This window comes from Stylophora pistillata, chromosome 4 (assembly GCF_964205215.1).
Source record: "Stylophora pistillata chromosome 4, jaStyPist1.2, whole genome shotgun sequence".
NCBI lineage: Eukaryota > Metazoa > Cnidaria > Anthozoa > Scleractinia > Pocilloporidae > Stylophora > Stylophora pistillata.
The window spans coordinates 26,124,742-26,150,085 of NC_142522.1; the positions used below are offsets into that span (position 1 = coordinate 26,124,742).

General features: G+C 38.7%; 2 protein-coding genes and 1 pseudogene across 3 annotated transcripts; all 3 read right to left on the bottom strand.

Moving 5' to 3' along the window:
* Positions 1-1,680: 1,680 nt before the first annotated feature.
* LOC148733058 (uncharacterized) lies at positions 1,681-6,502 on the bottom strand. 2 transcript variants are annotated; one of them, XM_088758553.1, is made up of 5 exons: positions 5,998-6,502; positions 5,206-5,333; positions 4,852-4,928; positions 4,446-4,566; positions 1,681-2,363 (listed from the first exon to the last, which is right to left on the bottom strand). In XM_088758553.1, the coding sequence occupies exons 2-5, from the start codon at positions 5,305-5,307 to the stop codon at positions 2,313-2,315; spliced, it is 351 nt and encodes a 116-aa protein (XP_088614679.1). In that variant the 5' UTR covers positions 5,308-5,333; positions 5,998-6,502; the 3' UTR covers positions 1,681-2,312. The 2 variants fall into 2 exon arrangements, with proteins under 2 accessions (XP_088614679.1, XP_088614678.1); XM_088758552.1 differs by having other exon boundaries at positions 5,894-6,502.
* Positions 6,503-12,065: 5,563 nt separating this feature from the next.
* LOC148733059 (neurexin-4-like) lies at positions 12,066-15,310 on the bottom strand. Its single transcript, XM_088758264.1, has 4 exons — positions 15,095-15,310; positions 14,487-14,737; positions 14,014-14,125; positions 12,066-12,895 (listed from the first exon to the last, which is right to left on the bottom strand). The coding sequence occupies exons 1-4, from the start codon at positions 15,192-15,194 to the stop codon at positions 12,279-12,281; spliced, it is 1,080 nt and encodes a 359-aa protein (XP_088614390.1). The 5' UTR covers positions 15,195-15,310; the 3' UTR covers positions 12,066-12,278.
* Positions 15,311-18,352: 3,042 nt separating this feature from the next.
* On the bottom strand, positions 18,353-25,023 carry LOC148733060 (neurexin-4-like; annotated as a pseudogene).
* Between the last annotated feature and the right edge of the window lie 321 nt (positions 25,024-25,344).

Below are 25,344 nucleotides of genomic sequence, written 5' to 3' on the forward strand. Positions count from 1 at the left end.
CCGTATCCGAAAAAAGTGTACATGGCCGGCGCTTAAAAATAGTGACAAGACAAAGCGCTCGCCTGGAGTGTGTTGCGGCAGTTACAGTCACGTCGAAGAAACATTTCTTAGTCAATGCTTGCGGATTTAGTTAACTTCATTAATACTGACATAGGCTGCGACGCTTATTTACTACGACATTTAACTGGCGGCCTGAGTGTTTTGTTTTCTAATCAATTTTACCAGATTTTTGTTTTCGGATCGGAAACAAAGTAAATTCCACAACCGACGACTTTTTTTCCGCTGTGTTCGGAATCTTTGACAGCTGACGCTTGGTGCTGTAATTTTTGAGCATCCGGTTACCAGTTATTGGGAATAAACTCGGCGTATTACAACCTATAATTTCTTTTGCTGTCTAACGCAGAGTCCACAATACATGGCGGCTTTTTCTCACTGATATTTTATGTCGCATTTATAGTTTACACACTGTTCCAGTTTTTTTAAACGATATTCATGCAGTACACATAAGATTCTTTGTCACTGACCTTCATATGACCTATATTGGTGCCGGAATCCTCTAGATAGTTGCGAGAGATTACAGACATTATAGGTACGATGTGATTAACGCACTGGTGTTGAAAATCTCTTTGCGCTACCTCCTCCGCAACGATGTTTAAAATCGTGAATAAACAGAGACCGGGGGTAATAATAATTGTTTTCAAATCAAGATAGATGTTGAACAAGCTGACAAAGCTTTTAAACAGACAAAGACCAACTTTCGTTTAATGACACGTTACGAACAAGTTTAAACTCCCTTGAACTTTAACAGGGTTCGTACTGTCTTGCAAGTCTCTTAATTTCAGGGCAAGTCCCCCAATGAATTTAACCAATCCTTAGAAAGTCCTTGAATTTTTATATTCTAAAAGCTTCTTGAGAGGGGTGGGACGTTGACTTTTTCCGCAAAACCAACTTTTAATTCTGAGTCAAGCGCTGTGCGCTAGAGTGGTTTGGAAATTAACATAGAGCGCGGTAGATCCAGTAATGCATTATTGACCAAGCAGGAAAAATCAAACCTGAGCCAAGCGATATGAGCCAAGCGAGAGCTTGCCTGCAGGTTACACAAAGACAAAATGGCTGCAACGCTGGCCACCGCAGAAAACGAAAAATAAGCAAGGGTTAATAGCCAATCAGCTCACAGAATTCGCTGCATCTTGCACCGCTTGCGAAGCCAGCCATATAAAAAGGAAAGATAATACATCGGCGTAATATAACTCTTAAAGCAAGAATCTCTCCCAACATATTCATCTAAGGTAGTAAAAGTTTAAAATGTTATGAAAGCTGAAAAAGAAAGGGTTCCGGTGTCGCGCTTATTCAGAGTTACAAGTTTGAATGGCCAAGGGGTGGGCACTTATTCAAGGAAATACGGTATATCGATCACTTGAGGCTGTGCGCGTTACTTCGTGTTGGGCTAAACTTTATATTATCTCATATTACCCAGTTTGTCAGGAAATCAATCGTCGTCGTGTGTTTACGCCCTACAAAAACGTCGCATCAGAGATTTCACGATCTAGCTTCGCAAAGAAATGTACCAGCAGTGTTTTGCCTTGTCTTATTTATTGAGTTTTTTTGGCAGCATTTTTTGTTTTGATGTTCTCTTCCCGTCGCGGTTTGCAGGGCGACTTTTAACAATAAATGAAGCTGTTTTTCAAATTTTTGTCTCAAACGACTATTTATTCCTGTCGCTCTGCTGTAGATATAGGTGAAGAGCTCAAATAACAGAAAAGTTTGCGTCACAAGAATTTCTTCACATTATATATGCCAGAAAACCTCAGGCATTACTCTGAATGCAAGAACTTCAGCCTGGGTGAACCAGAAAGGATAGACAATACTTCCCTATATTAACCATCAATGAAAAGCTAAGTAAGTCAAATATCTCAGAGGCGCTCAGGCATTAAACTGAATGCCAGGACTTCAGCCTGGGTGAACCAGTAAGGCCCATAGACAACACTTCCCTAGATTAACCTGTGGATGTCAAAGAAAATAAGAATGTTAGGTATCCCAGAAGCACTAAGGGATTACTGTGAATAGCAGAACTTCCGTTCAGCCTGGGTGAACCAGAAAAGATAAACAACACTTCCCCGTATTGACCATGAATGAAAAACTTAAAGTATGTTGTATATCCCAGAAGCGCTCAGGCATTGCACTGAATGCCAGGACTTCAGCCTGGGTGAACAGAAAGGATAGACAATACTTCCCTATATTAACCATCAATGAAAAGCTAAGTAAGTCAAATATCTCAGAGGCGCTCAGGCATTAAACTGAATGCCAGGACTTCAGCCTGGGTGAACCAGTAAGGCCGATAGACAACACTTCCCTTGATTAACCTGTGAATGTCAAAGAAAATAAGAATGTTAGGTATCCCAGAAGCACTAAGGGATTACTGTGAATAGCAGAACTTCCATTCAGCCTGGGTGAACCAGAAAAGATAAACAACACTTCCCCGTATTGACCATGAATGAAAAAACTTAAAGTATGTTGTATATCCCAGAAGCGCTCAGGCATTACACTGAATGCCAGGACTTCAGCCTGGGTGAACCAGAAAGGATAGACAATACTTCCCTATATTGACCATGAATGAAAAGCTAAGTATGTTGTATATCCCAGAAGCGCTCAGGCATTACACTGAATGACAGGACTTCAGCCTGGGTGGACCAGAAAGGATAGACAACACTTCCCTATATTGACAATGAATGAAAAGCTAAGTATGTTATATATCCCAGAAGCGTTCAGGCATTACTCTGAATGCCAGGACTTCAGCCTGAGTGAACCAGAAAGGATAGACAACACTTCCCTTTATTGACCATGAATGAAAAGCTATGTGAAACTTTGTTATATATCCCAGAAGTGCTCAGGCATTACAGTCAATGCCAGGACTTCAGCCTGGGTGAACCAGGAAGGATAGACAACACTTCCCTATATTGACAATGAATGAAAAGCTATGTAAGTTATATATCCCAGAAGCGCTCAGGCATTACACTGAATGCCAGGACTTCAGCCTGGGTGGACCAGAAAGGATAGACAACACTTCCCTATATTGACCATGAATGAAAAGCTATGTATGTTGTATATCCCAGAAGCACTCAGGCATTACACTGAATGCTAGGACTTCAGCCTGGGTGGACCAGAAAGGATACACAACACTTCCCTATATTGACAATGAATGAAAAGCTAAGTATGTTATATATCCCAGAAGCGCTCAGGCATTACTCTGAATGCCAGGACTTCAGCCTGGGTGAACCAGAAAGGATAGACAACACTTCCCTATATTGACCATGAATAAAAAGCTCAGTATGTTGTATATCCCAGAAGTGCTCAGGCATTACACTGAATGCCAGGACTTCAGCCTGGGTGAACCAGAAAGGATAGACAACACTTCGCTATATTGACCATGAATGAAAAGCTATGTGAAACTTTGTTATATATCCCAGAAGTGCTCAGGCATTACAGTCAATGCCAGGACTTCAGCCTGGGTGAACCAGAAAGGATAGACAACACTTCCCTATATTGACCATGAATGAAAAGCTATGTAATTTATATATCCCAGAAGCGCTCAGGCATTACACTGAATGCCAGGACTTCAGCCTGGGTGGACCAGAAAGGATACACGACACTTCCCTATATTGACCATGAATGAAAAGCTATGTATGTTGTATATCCCAGAAGCACTCAGGCATTACACTGAATGCCAGGACTTCAGCCTGGGTGGACCAGAAAGGATAGACAACACTTCCCTATATTGACCATGAATGAAAAGCTATGTAAGTTATATATCCCAGAAGCGCTCAGGCATTACACTGAATGCCAGGACTTCAGCCTGGGTGGACCAGAAAGGATACACAACACTTCCCTATATTGACCATGAATGAAAAGCTAAGTATGTTGTATATCCCAGAAGCACTCAGGCATTTTTCTGAATGCCAGGACTTCAGCCTGGGTGAACCAGAAAGGATAGACAACACTTCCCAAAATTGACCATGAATGAAAAGCTAAGTATGTTATAAATCCCAGAAGTGCTCTGGTATTACTCTGAATGCCTGGACTTCAGCCTGTGTGAACCAGAAAGGATAGACAACACTTCCCTATATTGACCATGAATGAAAAGCTAGGTATGTTATATATCCCAGAATTGCTCAGGCATTACTCTGAATGAAGGACTTCAGCCTTGGTGAACCAGAAAGGAAAGACATAATTTCCCTCTATTAACATTGAATGAAAAACTAAGTTTGCTATATCCCAGAAGCTCTCAGGCATTACGCCGAATGCCATATAAATCTTAGAAATATGACAAATAAATATATATCTCAGAAGTGACCAGGCAACACTAAACAAAATAAAATTAATTGTTACAGGATAAGACTTCAAGAAAATAGATTTTTTTAAATGATACAAAGTTGACTATGCCTTACTTCAATGGGTGCACAGAATTTAAAAATTAAAATGTCATACACTGCAGGCAGAGCACATAAATTAACATCACATGGCTCCTCTTCAAGGAGAAAGAGCAAGTCATCTCTTAACCCCTTCCATCTGAAACAGACAGAAAAAAAAAAACAGTGAATAAAGTTTCCACCTTTATAATCCAAGCTTACCATATTTTTGCTGGTAACTGGGTAAAAGTGAAGAACAGCTCCCCTAAAAGTCTGTCGGCCAACTGTCGGCCAACTGTCGGCCGGCAGTATGCCAACTGTCCATCAAACTAAGTATCCCAAGTGAGATTTAAAGACATGTATTCCAATAGAAAGTGAAATACCATACTGCAAGCTGGAACTTTTTATGCATGTCAATGCAGAAATGCGGCAGAGTTGTACCTACCCCCCAATATTTGCTTTGCTCTTTAGGAAACACTCAGCAAAGGCTTCCCCAAAAGGAACATCAGGAGAGGCACATTCCTACAAATAAATTGCATGTATCACTCAATAATGAATTAACTGAGCTAAAGTCATATAATGTTCACTACTAATGGTAGATATATAATCACTGTTCACCACAGATAAAATATGTTCACTTTTATGGACACCTTTCGTCTGCCTTTCTATAAAGTCAAGAAAGCCAAGAAAGCTCTCACTAATTGATTATAAATAAATTGCATAACAAATACCAGTAGGCTGAATATGTTTTGTGTTATTGTATAAATGCATGTCATTTAGCATTGCAGGTATAACCTACCTTAATAACTTTGCAGAATACACAGCACTCTGTGTCCAATCCTTGCTTGCAAAGTTCATTGATATATTTTTTGGCATCACCAGCTCTTTGCTTGAGCAGCATTATCAGTGTTTTGTAATCAAGAGTAACTGTCATGAAAAAAGACAAGAAGATAACAAGAAGTTGAAGTTAAAATAGCTACACCAAAGATCTCAAATGTTATACTTTCCCAGATATTTTCTGACACTGCCAAGCATAAAATGGATTCAATAATTACTATCACGTAGCTAGACATGTAACATAAAAACATTGCAAAAATAAAAAATAATAAGATAAAAAAAATATAAAGAGTCAAGATTGGCACACACAAATAAACTGGAAATTTAACTTTAAAGCATCTTCCATTAACTACTATTCCAGTTTTCTCAATGGCATCCCTCTGGCGATTTAAATCTTTTATCGTAGAAAAATAGAAATGAAATAAATTATAATACTGTCAAGACCCTATCAAGGAAACAAACCCGAAATTTCTCCTAAAGCAGCAAGACTTAGAGGCTCAGCGTAAAATCAAACTCAGCCAATTATGTGATTTTCCTGCCAAGCAGAGATGAGTTCTGATACACCGTGAAACCAGCATTCACAACAAAACATAAGACAGCAAACTCACTTTTTCCAATCTTAATAAAAATATAAACGTTATATGACTTACCCCGGTTCGTCTTAGCTTGAAAATGCTATATAAGTAACGTTTGCCAAGCTTTTCTTGATCCAGGATCAAGAATTTATTTTATCGATCAACCAAAGATATCTCACCACTTCTCCTTCTTCGAATTTCTGCCGGAAGATGGTAGAAACAACTCCAAATAGAAAGGCGATGGCCACTTTGTTGTTCTGAACATATCGGTCATCCAAGCTTCCGCCATTTTTTTAAAGCTGGACCGTACAAAACGCTTGGAAAATGTGCCACCAACAGGCTACTTCAAAAAACTTGCTGACTCTTATGCCACATTTCTTGAAATTTAAGATAAACCATTCCCTTGACTCATCTGGAGGAGAATGAAGCAATTCAACCCTTCGAAGTTTCAAGGGATCCATAACTGCACTCGACCGCGGGAAACTAAACATTCCCGCTTTTGCTTACGCATATTAATATGAAATCCAATCTCCAAATGTCAATAGGCCGATCCAGCCCCTAATAAACAAAAGGCTTCATTGTACCCAGCAGGAACAGAGATTGTACAAATTCAAGCAACTACTCAGATTACTGCGAGCAATTATCGAAAAAGGCTGTCAAGGCGATGATGGCAACTTATCCGGTTTATGACGTCACTCCATAGCAACCAGCCTTTTCGAATATTTGAACTTCCGTTTACCTGTGGCTCGTGATGTATGTATATATATATGTATATGTATAAAAGACGACAAGTTAAAGCGTGACTGTGACGAAAAACTTATCATTCCGTAAAACTTTTTTACAACAATATTTCGAATTTATGCACTTTGAATGACATATGAATTAAATATTAGAAAAATCTAGCCAACGACCGCCGAGAAAATGAAAATTTTGCGTTGCGAAATCACCCTTCCGCCATATTGCTGTTGAATAAATGAGCGGCAGGACATCGGTAACGCGTCAAAGCGTAGTGACGTCATCTAATCAAGACAACTCGAAGGCAAGAGAGCTAGTAGGGCAAAATCAGTTTTGAGGCGAAAGTGATCGATCATCTAGTTATTGCTCCATTCCCTCGATAGCTTCCTTTGAAAGTGATGTGAAAAGTTCTTTTCCTGATGAAAGAACCAATGTAATTGAAGAATTTGATTTCCTTTTCCTGTAGGCGATCTTTAAGTCTATTTATTTTGGTTGTCAGCGTGTTGATTGTTTTCTTCCGACTTCGGTTTTCATCTCCCACAAACTTGCACGCGTCGCAACTCTGGTGGAGGTATAAGTGAGTCTCTTCCTAAGATGACGAAAATGGAGCATTTAATGATATAATTTGACTCTAATACTTTGGAATTCCTTGACTTGGCCATGTGTTGTTTATATGTACTGACACGATCGCGTGTGTTCGCATGCAGAATCTCTCTTGTTTTTACCTGGTAATCTATTGTTTCCTTGGCGGGAAACGAAGCCGCAAGCTCATCTGCTTCGAAATGAGAAACCGCAATCTCATCGGCGGAATTTCCCGTTAACTCCGAAGATACTTCTTGATCCCCAGAAGCATCGTTATTCAAAGAAACAGAATCGGCAATGATTTCGGACCCGTTCGCGAAATCTGACGATGTAGATGTCGGTAGCTGCATGCAGAGATCAGATAAGATCAATATTGATAGACATTGGTATTGTTTTATAGAAGACAGCTTAAAGTAGAGAAAGCAACGTACAGCTGTGTACGTATAATGAGTTAAAATCAAACAGTTGAACATCACAATAACCTTTTTATCAAGTTCACTGTGGATACCATCAGTGACGTTTTATGCCGTGTTCCCCTGTGGATGCACTTCGCGTTCAAGGTTTTATCTCTATTACAGGATTTGCCGGGCAGAGTGTAATCGCTGTCTTCGAATGAAATATCTCTTTCATAGTCTATATAGATCAATTGATATTATAAATATTATGAACATTTGATAAATACGAAGTTTGAATTTTGCTGGACGGTCACGTCTTTGCATTCTAATGAATGCGACTAACACCTCAACTTTGACAAACTGTCAAAGAACTATTTAGACAGATTTCCAGAATACTTCACTGCAAGTTACAATAAACCAACGAATAACGAATAGTGAACGAAAGCTTGGAAAATCATACAGTTTATGTGTTTTTAAGATATTTCCTACAGGTGTGGAATAATTGAGAAAAATTGATTAGAAAAGTCGACTCACCATGCGTGACCCTTCAATGAAGTACTTCAGGTTTTCTAGTGATTATTGCGGCTTTCTCTCAAACTTTTCCAGTTAGTTGGTACTGATCCTGGTACAAATCTTCTCAATGCCCCTTTTAGATGGCATGTCCTTGAAAAACACAATTCTAAAAAATGCTCAGAAACAACAAACCGGCCTTCGGGATGGAAGTTTTTTTCTGTGAAGTCTGACAAAGTTCTTCCACTTCGCGGCAAGGTTTTTGTTAACGGGGGAGTCGTGTAGATTGGATGACGTCACTACCGGTCTCCCCATACCTCCTCGGCCAGATTCAGTACATTCCAATCGGATTCAGCAGCCTCGAAAAAGATCGTCCGAAAAATACTACTTACCGTAGGAATTTAAACTCAAAAATCGATACAGTCATTCCTTAACGTTTTGAGATCCCACACACAAAATTTCATTGTGATCGGAGAAACTGACGTTTTTCGTAACAGTCCCACTTTAAATAATCAGATATAATTTTAATTATAAAACGGTGCTAGCCTTCCTTGCATTGTTATTGATAAAACTTAATTGTGTTCTTTTAGTTGAAAACTTGGTGATACTAAATGTTCTTTTCTTCCTTAAATTGTAATGGCAGTTATTATCGGCAGGCAAAAGTTTGTTCAGTTTGTGTTCTGGTCTGCCTGTTTCCTTAAATAGTTCACATGTAATCATCTGGCGCCTCTCCGATAGTTTTGCCAAGCCAGTTTCATCCAGTGCTTGCTCGTAACTTCTGCCCGGATGAATAACGCGCAAGGCACGCTTCTAAAATTGCTCCAAGTCATTGGATAGGTATTGTGGTAAGCTGTCATGAAGTAATGCACATGCATATTCCATCACTGATCGAATACACGTGGTGTAGAAGGTTGTAAGTTCTTTTGGTCTAACTTGGGCTCATTTAAGTTGACTCAGAAAGTATAATTGCTTTTTAACTTTCTTGATAACTTCATCCACATGATCATTCCACTTAAGATCGTTTGCTAAGGTTACGCCAAGAGTTTTGGCTCTGCTGACCCAATCAATATTTTTGTTATCGACCTTTATTGACTCAAAGACCCTGTTGGATCGTGCAAAGCTAATCCGCAATTCTTTTCATTTATCCTCATTCAGTTGGAACTTGTCAGCAAACACTTGTTGGGACAGGTCGTCGACATACTGCTGGATCTTACTTATGACATTCTTTAATACAATTTCAGCTATGGTTGTATCGTCAACGTACTTCCATATTGGAACACTGATGATAGAGAGGTCGTTGATCATGATAAATATCCCCGATACAGAATGTTAATTCAAAGATGCTATACTGGTTTTCCAAATACTTATCAGTATCCTCCCAGAGTTTCCTATGAAAGCTAAAGATCAGAGTGATGTGTGTTCAATGTCCCAATCACAAAAAACAACAGCGACGATCATGACATTTTGAAAAACCCAAAATATCATAACGCAGGCTCCGACTGTAGTCCAGCAGGTAATGCTTGTTCAACGTCAAAGCCTAAATAATCTCTTGTGAAAAGTTATCATTAAAATTAGGGCATCTTATCCTGAAGTTCTTTGTATTTCTTGTCTGATAACACAAAGTCTTCTTCCCACGTTGCAGCAGAACTTCAAGTTAATTTCCAAGGTATTCGCTCAAAGAAATGCTTTCAGCTGTTCAATTAAGTTATTGCAAAATTAGAGCTTAACAAAAATGGAGTTTCTATGTCATCCGATCCATAGTTCTAAAATTGCTTGTGATGAAAACTAATTCAAATGAGTGAAAACAACAAGATCTATTCAAAATATACCAAGATGAGTTGATAAGGAAGGATAATTTTTTTGGTCCTTTCTTCATCGAGACCGAGAGTCTTCTCAGTTCTCATGATAATGTTTAGATGAGATTTATGATCAAAGGAACAACTTGAGCAAAATTAATCTCTCGTTTAAGTGGAATTTTTTCGCCGAAAGACAAGATGCAAATCTTAAAAGAATTTTGATAAGTATTAGAACAGTAAACATCAGAGATGGCATCAAAGCTTGGTTAACCTGTGGCTCTCAAGATCTGAGTTATCTGTCTCAAATGATGACTACAGTTTTTTATATGAGTTAACATTTCCTGAAAGTAATTTAATCAAGGCAACAGCTTAAATACCCTATCACCCCTCAATGCGATACCGAAAGTTTGGTAGGTAAACCTGTTTTACTCAGCTTTTACAAATATCAGTCATTACATTTTTAATAATACAGTCAGTGTTATGAAAAGCTAACAAGCCGCCTAACAGCTAAATATCTTAACCTGTTCAAGAACTCTTCAAAAATTTGCCAAATTACATGTCCTCCTCCTCAATTATTTATAACTTTAAATCTGCGGTGATAAGAGTAATATTCGAGTCCTGATTTCTAGACCTAAAAACTGAAATAAATGCAGCCACGAGAATTATTCGAAACACCAATAGCACCGCGCATTTACATACTGGGAGATATCTATTCAATAACAATATCCTAAGTTGAATTTTGGTTATGAGTACACAAAAAAAAAACAATTCTGTACCTCTATTATATTTGGATACTTAATAGAATTATCGAGATATGGTTAAATCGTAGACGAGTTGATAAATCAGTCATTATTCTTTACAAATTACAATTGTTATTATAAATTGTAGTCACCATCTGTCTTCTCATTGGCTAAACGCCCACAGTTATTTCTGGGAAAGAGCGCAGCCTACAGATTATTCACTAATCTGTACCTACAGATTACTGAATAATCTGTAGGTTGCGCGCGCAATGCATGACTTCCTGTGGAGCAATATCAAGTTCAAGGACAGCGAACTAAGAATGGCTTCTCGATTCGCTTCATCGGCCCAGCGAGAAATTGAGAAATTAATTGAAGATAAAGATTCGGAAAATACTAAAATAATGTATAACAAAAGGATTATTGGATGAGGTTTTGGTATATCCGGAATAATCAAGGTCTTGGTTATTGTTATTAGCCTCAGCCTTCGGCTTCGGCTGATAACACTTAACTCGACCTTGATTATTCCGGATATCACAAAAACTTAATCCAATAATTGTTCAAAAATTGTTAAAATCACAGCGTAGCTAGTCAATGCAAAGGTTTTACACTAGCTCACGAAGTTTACAATATCTTGACAGTTCAGTGATATATTTCAGTACATGTTTCGTCACATTTATATTCTTTATACATGCCCTCATTCAAATCAGCTTGCAGCTGAACTGGGCCAGCATTGTTAAATGTTGCCGGTAAATAAATAAATGAAATAACTGAAAAGGGTAGTGCGAGTTCCCTTTACTCATCATTAAATTATCGTTGTAAGATTCCTCTTGTAATATTGCCACGCGAATTAATTTGTAAAAAATTACTAAATAAAACATTCATAAGAATCACTGTCTTGCAATAGTTGTCATAATTTTTTATTAGACGGGACGATTTGAATTGGTTAACGATTTCGTTATTAACAACAACAAACATATGAAACATAGGAGTGAACTGCGGTTATGAGACGTATATAAGAACGATCCTTCGCAGTAAAGCACTATTTGAGCAATAGTGGAAATCAGACCTGAAAAAAATTTCAGGCCTGTACGGGATTCGAACCACTGACCTCTGCGATACTAGTGCAGCGCTCTACCAATTGAGCTAACAAGCCAACTGGGAGCAGGCCATCAAATTAATTCGATATAAACCCGTAGATGATAAATCGAACAACAACAAACATATGAAACATATGAGTGAACTGCGGTTATGAGACGTATATAAGAACGATCCTTCGCAGTAAAGCACTATTTGAGCAATAGTGGAAATCAGACCTGAAAAAAATTTCAGGCCTGTACGGGATTCGAACCACTGACCTCTGCGATACTAGTGCAGCGCTCTACCAATTGAGCTAACAAGCCAACTGGGAGCAGGCCATCAAATTAATTCGATATAAACCCGTAGATGATAAATTTATCATAAATTTATCATCTACGTAGATGATAAATTTATCATCTACGGGTTTATATCGAATTAATTTGATGGCCTGCTCCCAGTTGGCTTGTTAGCTCAATTGGTAGAGCGCTGCACTAGTATCGCAGAGGTCAGTGGTTCGAATCCCGTACAGGCCTGAAATTTTTTTCAGGTCTGATTTCCACTATTGCTCAAATAGTGCTTTACTGCGAAGGATCGTTCTTATATACGATTTCGTTATTCTTTACAATCAGGCGATTCTATAACACTTAAACTTTCCCAAGGTATGGTAACCCTTCTCGTCAAATTTTTCTACTTCGTCAAAATCTGTGTCTCCGAACCTCAACTGCTTAACTGGCAGATGTGTCTTGCTGGTAAGAACACCACTATCTTCACGCCATACATTGTCATTCATATGACAGTTACACTGCATACTGGTTTGTGCGCACGTGTTGTTCATTCCGCAAGCGCACTTGTGACTGCCACGTGCTGCACCACTCCAGTAGGTCATTACATCAGAATCACGTGAAACCCAAAAGCCATCTTTCAATGTAGAACCAAGACACTCGTACTTAATGAACTGCTCACACTGCTGGGAAACGTTGACGAGACTCGCCAATTGAGGTATGCTCGCTCCTTTATAGGATATATTTCGCGAGTAGGATCCCGGGTATGAGTAATTGTCTACTAATGTCCTGTTTTCGCTGTCGTGACTTATGACAGTCACGCCAACTTTGTCATTGTCACTCATGTCACAGGTGACGAGGAAAGGCAGCAATCCTCCTTCACCATCAGGATCTATCAGAAAGATTCTGCTTTTCGCTTTTGGATCGAGCTTCCTTAAGTCACTGCAAGATCTTGATAATACTGTGAAAAGAAATAAACCTTAACGTGCGAAGTTTCCCAAGCTCTCTAAGGAATTTTTTTAGTTAAAAAGATCAAGAAAGATATCAACCCAGCCATCTGAACTCTCACAGTTCCCCTCTACCCTTTGGAGTGTTGGTTAGTATCAGAAAACTGAGAAACATATCCCTGGGATGGGGGATTACGTATTATGAACTAGCAAGAGGGGCCATAGTGCACCCTATCTCGTAGGAACAAACTTGAGCCTGAAAAAGTTTCTCTTAAAGAGCCCATTTTATCGTTGCAAACGAATATGCTTTTTCTATGGAGGGCGAAGTGATCGATTCAATAACTATCTCACATTTCTAATGAATTATTATCTTTTGTCTCACAATTAAAAAACGATTAAGTCACGTTATTAAATTACTCACAGCGCCCGTGTGCAAGATAAAGCGAATCCCGTTTTCTGATTGGCTACTCGAGCGGGCAAGATGATCCTATCTTGCCTGCTCGGAATTGCTCACATTGATCCCGCGCTACAAAAACATACAACTAGAACTACGTTTGTAATTCTTGGACAATTTCGGCGATGGAAACGCAAAACGTGGCAGAGGATAGTCGAAATAGTAGAACAGAAACGACTCTCGTGAGTTTGATGTGTTACAAACACAGTTGGCTTTTATTCCCGGCTCTCGAAGTAAGCAAGTCAACCTTACTCTCAATAAAGCGAACTAATCTTTTTGCAATATAATAAATCATTTATTAACCAAACTTGTTCGGTCAAGATGGCTGGATATTAGCCTCGTTCTTTTTTTACATTTTTATGGACCTAAACTTTGCCTTGGTCCATAAAAATGCAGAAGAACTCGGCAAACATCTAGCCATCTTGACCGCGAGCTTGGTTAATAAAGCAAATGTATAGTCAGGCGTCAGTGACAAATGCTAGCTGATTCTATTTGACATGCTTATCATTTTCAGCTTGATTTCAAGTGCAAACAACTTTCTTCGTGGTTTTAGCTAGGAGTACTTATAAGTAGATGACTTTTTGTGTCCATCAACAAAATTTTCTTCTGTTTTGAGAATATATGTTGATCACAGATCAGGCACAACTAGATTTTCAAAATCACAGAATTTTACAGTACCACTGCAATTTGCTCCAGCATATCCAGGAACACAAACGCATCGAAACCCTTTGCTGGTGAAACCAACTTGGCAAGTTCCGTTATTGACACAAGGGCTGCTACTACAGGGATTCTGTTCAAAAGGGAAAAAACAACGCACTGATTAAAAAAGAAGAGAACACCTTTCTCATTTATTTATAGTCACCACACTTGAATAAAAATTTACAAGAAAGCATGATAGGTTGAATTACAATAATGCTAATGGCCAGGCTTATACATGTATAAGGTTGGGTTTCCTCCCAAAAGAACAAAAACTCTTATTAATGTACAGCATCGAACAAGAAGTGTAGGTGTGAGGCCACATTCAGATCAAGGTGGGGACGATGAAGCAACAAATAAAAATGCTAGTCTAAAATTGTAAAGCGCTGAGCAAGTGTTCGACTTTTAATTCTTCTCATTCCAAACATAACTTTAAGTTTAAGAGAAGCATTCACCTCAATCGCCAGGTAGTAAGCATCCACTTCTTGAAAGGTTAGTTCACTTTTATCAACCGTGGCGTTATTCAACTCACAGTTGTACTTTCCTCCGTCTAAAGGTTTCACATTAATGGAGACACAGTTGGGCTCCATATAACACATCGTGCGACAGCTCCCCTCACTGAGGACCTCACTACTCCTAATCACATGCCCCTTAATTGCCCTATTTGCTATCGGTTCTTCAAACAGGATGATGCGACACTCGTCAGCTGCAAAAAAAGAAAAACTAAAGAACAAAAAAAGAAGAAAATTAAGGAAAACTTACAACCAAGGTTTTTTAAACTATTTGACGAAACGTCTGTATTAGCCGTTATTTTTTCTTTTCTCTCAAACAGTCAACAATGAACATCTGCAGGATGTATTATTTGTAGATTTAAAATACGGCATAGGCATGAACTATAACTCTCAATTTTTAGCTTAGAGTATGCAAACGAAAAAAAAAGACGAGCCAATTAAAAAAAATCAAAATTCGTAAGGATTTCTCGACGACGAGTGAAATAAGCAAAATAAACAAATTAATAAACAAAATTGCTGATATGGCATTGCTTCCAATGGTTTGTCTTTACCTGTGCAGCCTCCACAAAAGAGGAACACGATTCCGGACAAAATGACAAAATCAGAGACGATTAACGGCGTCTCTCGGTCAAATTTATACAAAGACGCCATTTCAATATTCTCTAAGGTTGAATCAGTCACAACTGGAAAGCGCCAACGTAAATGAAGGTTTCAGCTTCCTTTTTGCACGAATAATGACTTCAACTAATTATAACAGCTTGGCGGACTACTGTTATTGTTTTGGTGAAGTCCCGCAAACCGCTTCTAGAGAAGTTTAATTTTTTTAACCATATGCCACTGGGTTATAGACAGTTGTATACACGCCCACACTTAACCTCTTTGGTATTCATCTTCTCATGATCCGAAGTAATTCATAGGTTTCAATTTTGATGCTACTCAAATAAGAGAAGACATGCGTTACGTCGCCTCGGTAAATTATCAATGAATTCCTGATCCTAATTTACTGTCGAGCACCTAACTAGAACTTTCCAAAATGGAGTGTTTGACAAGTGGTAGGGATGCTGGAACACGATTATCACTTTTAAGACGGTTGACAATTTTGCTTCGCCGCCGTAAATTTCCTTTCCAAAGGAAAACGGCCTTCCGTGATCGAAACAATCCATGTGATTATAATTTTTATTGAGTGCAAGTTCACATTCAAAAAAATAACAAACACATCTTGTATCGCATGACGCCAATGTCCTCCGATCGTGAAACAGGTTACTCCGTTTCACGAACTAAGTTAGCACATGAGAAAATTATGAAAATATTCTGGTCCTAAAATGAATCGAAAACCTCCCTCGACAAGGCAAAACGAATGATAACTCAAGGGGAGGGGGGGGGGTGGATTTTTTTCACAAATGACTCCTCACTGAATGTCCTGAATATCGCAGTCTCAAGTAATCTTGAAAATTGACGTTTTCCCATTTATCTCAATTTGTGTAAGGTGTCATTGACAAAGCTAGGAAAAGCATCTGCCGTTTGTTTTGCAGGAAAGCTCGACTCTCCAACTGTTTTGCATCTTTTCATTAGACTCTTCAACTAATTGAAAGAAGCAGGTGATAAACAAATTGTGACCACCATTTTCACCGTAACTAACATGATGATGTCGGAATTTATGCTTCTCCCCATCATGATGACCAGGACATATGGTACGAACATTGAAGTTTAAAATATGACCAATTTCGAAAAGGAACTAACTTTACCCAGGTTAGCAGAGCATCTAATAGCGAAATTCTATTTTTTTTTCTGCTTTTTTATAATTTTTTTTAGGAATGAGACACGAACGGCCCCTCTCGCCTTTTCAATTTGAATATAAACCTTTTTTGCGCCCCTCTTCCCGCGCGTGTTTCATCTCCCGCGTCTCACATTGCCTCCGCTCGCTGAAACACGCAAGACATAAAACACCACGCCTATTCTGTAGGCTTTCCCGAATTTTCACGGAAGAAACTTTAAGTCTCTCGTTACCCAGTAATCAGGTCCTTTAAATTTTATTTTAGGTCGTCGTAATCACACGCCATTGCAAATGTCCGATAAAACTTTTCTACTAGTGGATGGAGATCCGCTAAAAGTGTGAGGGAACTTCAGTTGATATCTATTTGGAGGACCTGAAAAAGCTACGAACTGTTGTCACAAAGTTGCTTTAAGAATAACGCAAAGAAAAGAAAAAATAGACACTTACCAGAACAGCCATGGCAAGATGGAAATACAACTCCAGATTAAAAGGAGAGAAAAGAAACTGCAGTCAAGATATCGAGCTCAAAGTTATATAGAGGAGACATTCCTCAAAATAAAGATGCAAGAAAAGTCGATTACAACGGAGTAAAAAGCAATAAACTAACTAAACCTCATAAAACTACGACAGGTGTACACACTTAAAAATGTTCATCAAACTTCACATCACAGACAAAGCTCTGCCATTTTCGAACAATAATTGAAGTCGGTTTTTTTTGTCAATTTTTAAACTTTCGATAACTGATCGATTATTCGCACTTATTTCAGGTGAATAAATGATCTAAGTGGGCGCAATTTAAGTGGGCCCAGAAATGAGTAAACTCCTCATAATTAACGCAAAACAACATCCATGATGGGAGTATTTAACTCTTTGAATCTCAAGTTTAAATTCCCATTTTCTCTAACATATTTTTTTGTTGGCTAACGCTAATAACTTAGTGTTACATTCAGCATCTCTGATGCTGAAATGCATTTTTTTTTCCTTAAATTATTCTTTACCTATTGATTCCAGAATATAAGTTGAAATATTAAGAAAAGCTTAGTTTGAATAGCAATCACTGCCGGCAGTTAAACTGAGCTACAAACGTCGATACAAACGTAGATTTCATTTTTTCCATGTTCTGGTTTAATTCGCGATTTACAACTCTATGAGTTTTCAAAACATCAGACACGAATACATTTTACGTTTCAATAACCTTAAGTTTATTTTATTTCATTTAAAGACAGAAAAGATGTTGATTACTAAAATTTGCATAACAGGCCACTAAGGGGATATTGCCAATTCTTGACATGTCGTACATGAGTCTCGTCACAGATTCCAACGCGCTATTACCTGAGTTGCTGGCATTTTTAACATTCAAAGTTCCGAGCAGAAACATATTTTTACTTATATAAGGGTCTAATTGAAACCGCAAAACCGCAAAAAAAAAAAAAACCGGTCAAAACCAAAACCGCATGCAAAATCGTCTAAATCGATAGATTTACACATCTCAGCTTTCAAAATCCCAATCGATCTGAAACTGTGGTTGCAAGTGGATCAACATCGGTTTCGCGGCTATTCGAGATCAGCAGAGGCGTATGACTTCTGTTCAGATCGAAGAGAAACCAGAAACCCAATATGAAAAACCGAAAAAACACATTGGATACCAAATCCGAGTACCCGTCAAAATTTTTGACGAAAACCGAAAACAAAATGCTGAAAACGGATAATCCACAAAACGCAATGTACAACAAATCCGAAGAACCGACGTTTTTTGGCACAAAAACCGAAAAACCGATCTAAAAAATAGCAGTTGGAAAATATAGAATGCCGGAATCTGGAACCGGAACCGGAATACTTGGAATATCTGGAATAGCTGGATTACCCGGAATACCCGGAATTCCCAGAATGACCGAAAAATAATAAATTTAAAACAAAAATAAAAGTAAATTAATAAATAAATAAGAATATCGATAGTTAAAAACTGGTGGTAAGTTCACAACTTAATTAGATAATTTAATACGAAAATTTTTTCTAAAGTTCCCACAAAAAAACATTTACCAGCACTGTTCATGAAGATGCACGTAATAGAATTAAGAACAAGTCTGCGTCAGGCCAGTAGCACATACAGCCTAAGCGACGAAATATTTGTACTCTCCCTCCCCCCTAGATGGGATGCTAGTCCATCATATGGTTACTCCCCTATAATGAGATGCATTTATGCAAATGAGTGAACATGCGCGTTGTTGGAGTGTTAGCGAGTGTGCCAGAGAGTGTTCCACGTGCTCGATCAGAAGTTGAGTTATCGTGTAATTCAAGTCTTAATAATCGGAATAAATTCATTTAGCAACCCACTCAGAGTCATTACATGGTACCAGGAGTAAAACTATGGCACTTAGCGGCGTCGATGTGCCTTTTATCCCACATGCACACATTCTTCTGTCAGCTGCTGCTCCATCCCAATATGTCTTTTGATAGAGTCACGTGACATCCACCAGGTGAAAGGTTTGATTGAAGATATGTGTTTTGGAGAGAATATCTTTGAAGCATGGCATTTGTACCTGATGAACTGTTCACAGAACAAGGAGGCCTTGGTAAGACTCTCTAGTTGAGGAAAGTTCGCTCCTGTATAGAGAATGTCACGTGAGTAACAGCCTCGATTTTTACATTTGTCCACCTTTGTTTCATATTCGCTGTTCTGAACTATTACTGTCACGCCAACACCATCCTTGTCAGTCATGTTACAGGTGACATTAAACGGTATCAATCCTCCTTCACCATCAGAATCTATGAAATAAGGGCCGGTTTTAACTGTTGGGTCGAGCGTTTTTACTTCGCTGCAAGACTTGGCCAGCATCACAAAGAGAGGATTTCGGTTAGACTGTAGCCGGTTAAGTTTCGTCAGCAGGCGAACCCGTGTTTCCCTAATACCGTTGGAAACCAATTACTTTTCAGGCTTCTTTAAAGCAATCATTTCATGAATAGCCCATTTCTGAATTACCCTTGGCCTCTTTTTTAATACGAGGCCTGGTGCTCAACCATTCTTGTGAAAATTAGTTTAATTTGCATGTGAATGAAAACATATAATCATATGAAAGGATGAGCACCAGGACTCGTTTTGAAAATGAGGCCAAGGTAATTCGGAAATGGGCTATTGTAGCTTATAAGCGAAGTCGTTTCTTTACATTCATATCATTAACGCTTCAAATATTACTTGTTTTATTTAAATTAACCTATAAACCGCAATAAAAGTGTCTTTTCCTGCACCGATGTATTTAAGCGTTTCTTTTCGTGTAAAACTTATCGTGTGTTCGGTAACAGAGAAATTAATGTGACAATACCTTTAAAGCATCTTATTGAAGGAAATCCAATGCGGCAGATGCAGCAAAAACCTTTCCTTGAGAATCCAACTTGACAGGTAGTACCATCATAGCATGGATTGTTACGACAGGGATTCTACAAAGAATTAAATTTTATGATTTATTAGTCAAACATCTACAAAGAACTACATATCTAAGTTCACACAGCAATCAAGTGGACAATCAGACATGGTTTGATGATTTAATGAATGTAACCGAAATTACAATTCATCGACCCAACGTTTCGACACATACATACATACATACATACATACAGACAGACATACATACATACATACATACATACATACATACATACATACATACAGACATACATACATACATAGGTTAGCTGGCCACCCCCCACGGGGGCTTTTCAGGGCCAATTCCCACCCATCTCAGTCCAGGGAGGACATCCACGACACAGTAATCTCGTGCGGGGGAAATTAACGTCTCCTACCCCCTAACCCTGCAGGAGACGGTGCCTACGGTTTATTCGTCCTTATCCAAGAAGAATAGAATATTTATCCATTTCTTGATTATAGAAAGGTAGCAATTTCTCCTCATTTATTTTTAGACCATCGGGCTCGAACCCTCGACCTACCGCACAACACAATCCGGCGCTCTAACCAATCGAGCTAACACTCCTGTCTAGCGCCTTCATCAGGGGTGACCCGTGATCGTTGCAACAAGAGGCCCTTCTACATGCTCACCAATCAGCTGCCCTTTTTTCTGACGAGGTGTAAACAGGCGTCAGGTAGTAAGCCGCCATCATCACGATTTAAAGGAACGTGGGTGGAGTTGATATGCCAAACTTCCAAACAAAGGTGCTGGTGGTAGTGGTGAGCGGCGATTACTGGTGATAATTTTAGAATTATCCCATCCAATTGTAGGACTAGTTAGGCATGCGTATACTCCAACAAAGCTAAATTTTTCTTTTTTACAAAAGAAGACCGCTTTCTGATGCTCTTTTCAAACGTGTACCAAACTCACGTTTTGTTTGTCCGATATGCTCGTGATAACAGTCATTGCACGGAATAGAATAAATAGCATCGGTTCGTTGTTCCTTTGTAACGGGATCCTTTGGTTTGGAAACAATGTTCCCTAAAGTCTGAAACGTTTTTGAGCGACTTTAATGGTGTTGCGGCTATTAAAAATTCTCTTGATGGGTTCCCTGACACCCTGGATGCAAGGAATAACAGCAAAACCAGTCGCTGGTTCCTTTTCCTCAGGAGTATCACTAGTCGTAGCTGGTTTCTGGCAGTTACGGAGATATGTTTTAGTATAGTCATCTGCCTTTAAGACATCGGAAACATTATTTCTCTCCTCGACCTTGGAATCATGTGAAGACAGTAGACAGTCAGCCCTCCTGAATAAAGTAATCGCCGCTGTAGAGGAGAGCATTTCTCAACTTAGCGACGACCATGAGCATTCGGTACGAGCAGAAGTAAGCAGCATACTTAGGCGAGCTAAACCTCCTCCCAAAAAAATTCAAAAGGATGTTTTCAGTGCGCTGACAACTCTTAAAAAGGATCCGGACAGGCTCGTATTATCTGCTGCGAGTGACAAGGGTAATTGGGTTGTATGTGTACAGAGTGAAACAGGGGAAAGTAGAGACGTGTTTATCGTGAACCGACGCACACCGACAAATATCTCGCTTTTGACTCTCACCACCCTATTTGCCGTTAAAATTTCGTGTCTAGAACTTTACCCAGGAGTGTCGAAACGTTGCGTCGACGAATTGTAATTTCGGTTAACGTGATTCATTAAATCTTTAAACCAAAGAATCATCAAACCTTTTACCATGTTCTCGTTGGCTGTAGAGATTAGTCTGGTTCTGCTTTAAAAAACCCAGTCGGAAAGCGCACTATAAATGACTTTGCTCAATTCAAGGAAAATATTGTCTCCACTTGACAGAAAATTTCGGGGCTAAGTATACCTTCCAGGTCTTCCTTCCTTTTTCCTGGGAAATTTCTCTTGATTTTTACTTTTTCCTTCACATTTTCTTCAATGTACACAGCTAGAAAACGGTGATCGCAATACGCAACAGGTTTACCTTAACAGCCAGATACTAGGCGGTCTCCCAGTTTTCCAGGAAGGTTACGTCAGCTGTGGCATTATTTAAATCACATTTGTATTTTCCGCCTTGCGAAGGTCTCACATTGATGGAGAGACAGTTAGGCTCCATATAACACATCACACGACAGCTTCCTTCATTAGGTACCTCCTCATTCCAGATCACGTGCCCCTCGATTGCCTTATTTGCGAGCGGCTCCTCGAACGAGACAATGCAGCATTCGTCACCTGTCGAGCACAAGTGAAAGTTTGCAAGTTCTTTGTTTAGAATCATGATGCATTTCAAGCTGAATTTTCCTCTCTATTGAAGCTATGATAATTATTATGAACAATTCTTTATCTAATTTATTTAAGAAAAGTTTTTCCACGGACTTTATTTCTGATCACGAGAAAGTTTATTGGCAAAGACCTTCCTCCTTTTCATCTCGGAGTATGACGATTTTGAATGTTTCCCGGAAAAACGCCTTGTTTTATCATTTAATCCTATCTTCTATTTCGTTTATTTTCCTTAGCATGCAGCCCGAGTGTGACCAGGGAGGACTGGAAGACACGCCACTGAAATACATCGCCTATGTTTCAACGTAATTTTCCAAAGCTTTGCAACATTTTCATCAAATTTGGCTTTCCCCAGTATCTTGGATGAAGACATATTATTATAATGTATAGTATCACTACCGACTGCAGCCAGAGCTTTGAAAAAATGACTATGAACTGCAAGAAGGGGGGCATTGGGGTCTATCAGAAACCGCAAAACAGTAGGAAAAATCATTCGAAACCGCAGGGCCGCATAACCGCAAAATCTTTAGAAGCCGAAAGCCACATGCAAAACCGTCAAAGCCGATAAATTTTCGCATCCCAGGGATCCGATACAGTATTGACGAGTGGATCACGGCTGTTCGAGGGATCGGGTCAGCGGTGATTATGGCGGTAAGACGTGTTCCGAGCCTGTCCGTAATTTTATTAAGTTTTTCGCTGTTAGCTTTGTTCTCTGTCAACTTATACTCTCTCAAGCTCTCGAAGAATGCTCAAGTGTATTACGGGGATAAATTCTTCAAGTATTTCAACTCATACCCGGTCGATTTCAATCTAATTTCGCCAAGGCATATGTCAAGGATCGGCGGCCATTTTGTCACCTCACCTCACAAGAAGTTTCAGAAGTCAGACATACGGACGGACTTACACTCTGGATAGCGTAGTATCTATGACTTCACAGAAGTCTGTAGATACACAAGGGAGTTAAGATCGGGGAAAATCGGATCAAAATCGGCAGAGTTCGTTGTGGGCTCGGATTCTATTGTTACCCTCACTCAGATTCTATTGTTACAGTCACTCAACAGGACAGCATAGTAGCTTCCGCCTCGTTGAGAGGCAGTAAGCTACAAAAGCTGAAAACCGCATCGAATGTCAAATCCGAAAACCCGTCAGTATTTTTGAGGAAAACCCAAAACTAAACGCTAAAACCAAAAGGATCGGCAAACTGCAATGGACACTGAAACCGAAAAACCAAAGGTTTTTGGTACTAATAATATGCATGAAACAATTTCTCAGTTCTGATTGGTTAAGATGAATGCAGTTTTCAGTTAATTCAGTGCAGAAGAGAGTTAATTCAGCGCAGAAAAGGGTTAATTCAGTGCAAAGAAAGAAACAAACCAGACATTCTGATTGGTCAGAATGATTGGTCAATGTCAAGGTCAATGTCAAGGTCAATGTCACTTGCAGGGTTTGAATAAATTATTTTTGCACGTGATGCGCGCGCTTTTCTTCTGCGTAGTTATGGGAAGCTACCTCGTATTTTCTCATGTATATTATTAATAGATAATAACATTATTTTCTCATGCAATTTGGAATAAATAAACACTTGTAAATTTTTCAAAGACCACAAATTGCACTCGCCCTACGGGCTCATGCAATTTTGTTTGTCTTTGAAAAAATTTACTCGTGCTTATTTATTCCAAATTGCAAACAGAAAAACTGAACTAAAAAATAGCTAAAACAGCAAAACCGAAAACCCCCTCCTCTCTAAGGTAGCTTGCATTGTAGGCAATTCTGGCGCTTCATTTCACGCAGATAACTTAAAAGGAGTCGCTTGAATGTTTTGCAAAACTTTCATCTGCTTGCCTATTGCATAATTCATCCAAGCTTTGAAAATAAGTCTTTTGATCAATTTGCCGCATACGTTAGGTCTTACTGTGATGTGCTTTACTGTGATGTTTATGAATTGTTAGTTCAACAGGACACACGTATCTTCAAGAATGTTTTTAATAATACAATACACCTTTTAAGAGCTATAATGCCAAAAAAGAAATCAACCAAGTACAATCTGAGGAAAGAGACAAGTCACCATCCTAAAATAAACACTGATAGGTTCAAAAACACGTTTGTTAATCGCTTAATTTTTAAACATAATCTAGTCTTATAATTTTTATCTTGATTTTCTCTGTAATTTATATATATACCTTCTTTTAATGTTGTAACATAGGATATGTGATTATTTATCTTATGACTTAATAAAGATTCAATTCAATTCAATTCAATTCCTTCTGGGCTTTCTTAGACAAGAATAATTGTGAAGTTGAATGTAAATGATAAAGATAATAAGGGAAAAGATTCATGAATAACTCTTTAACTGTATTTAAATCGTAAGACTTCTCCACGGTGGCTAACATCGTACCTGATTTTCAGGTATTATGAATCGATCTTAGAGGTAACAATCGGTAACTGACATTTCCATGTTGGATGGTCTTGATAAAATTTTTTCTCAGTGTTTAATTTGACGTTAGGGTATTTGAAATTTGTCTTAGTACTCGTTTCGATGTGACAAAAACATGGTGACAATTAGTTTTCTAATTTACCAGCTCACGGCAGCCGATCTCACGTGTAACCTTGCGAGAGAATAGTAAATACATTTCTAACAAGAAAAATTTAGACAATATAACCAAGTACAGACCTACTTTACTACTTGTAAAACTTAACACATCCTGTAAAGATATATGAAAATAAGACACTCCAAATTGTTCTAGATTTACACTCACCAGTGCAAGCAAAAACTGTTGCCAGCCTGATTCCTATCAAAAGAGAAAGGATAAAACAGAAATTTGTCGCTCCATTCTTAAAATAGGCCCAAAGTCTCATTCTTGTGGACATTCTCGTCGACGCTGTTAAACCAGTATGCAAAACATATGGATGGAGTTAAATTAGAGCAGGTGCTGAATACACACTCTTGTTAAAGACGAAATCCTAATTAAAACAACTAAGAGGCAAACAATGTTCTCTACTTTCAGTGAAAGTCAACTAGAAGGTTTATCTATCTTTATTACTCATAGAGCTATATAAACTTATTAAAGCTGTTAGCGAACGAGGCTTTTAAGAAATGGATTTATAAGCTCGTTTACCGAAATTAGTGCTATCCCCAAATGTGCTCAAATTATGAGTAGCTTAGGCAGTCACTGAAATTGTCTCCTTGTATGACATGTAGTGACAGCGTCAAGTTAAAGAGTACATAGCAATTTTCTGTCGAATTTCTAATCATCAGAATAAGTATGATTGGCGACTGAGCAAACAACGCCATCGAAGGCAAAGAGAACACTGACGACGCATGAAATAATTGGCTGCG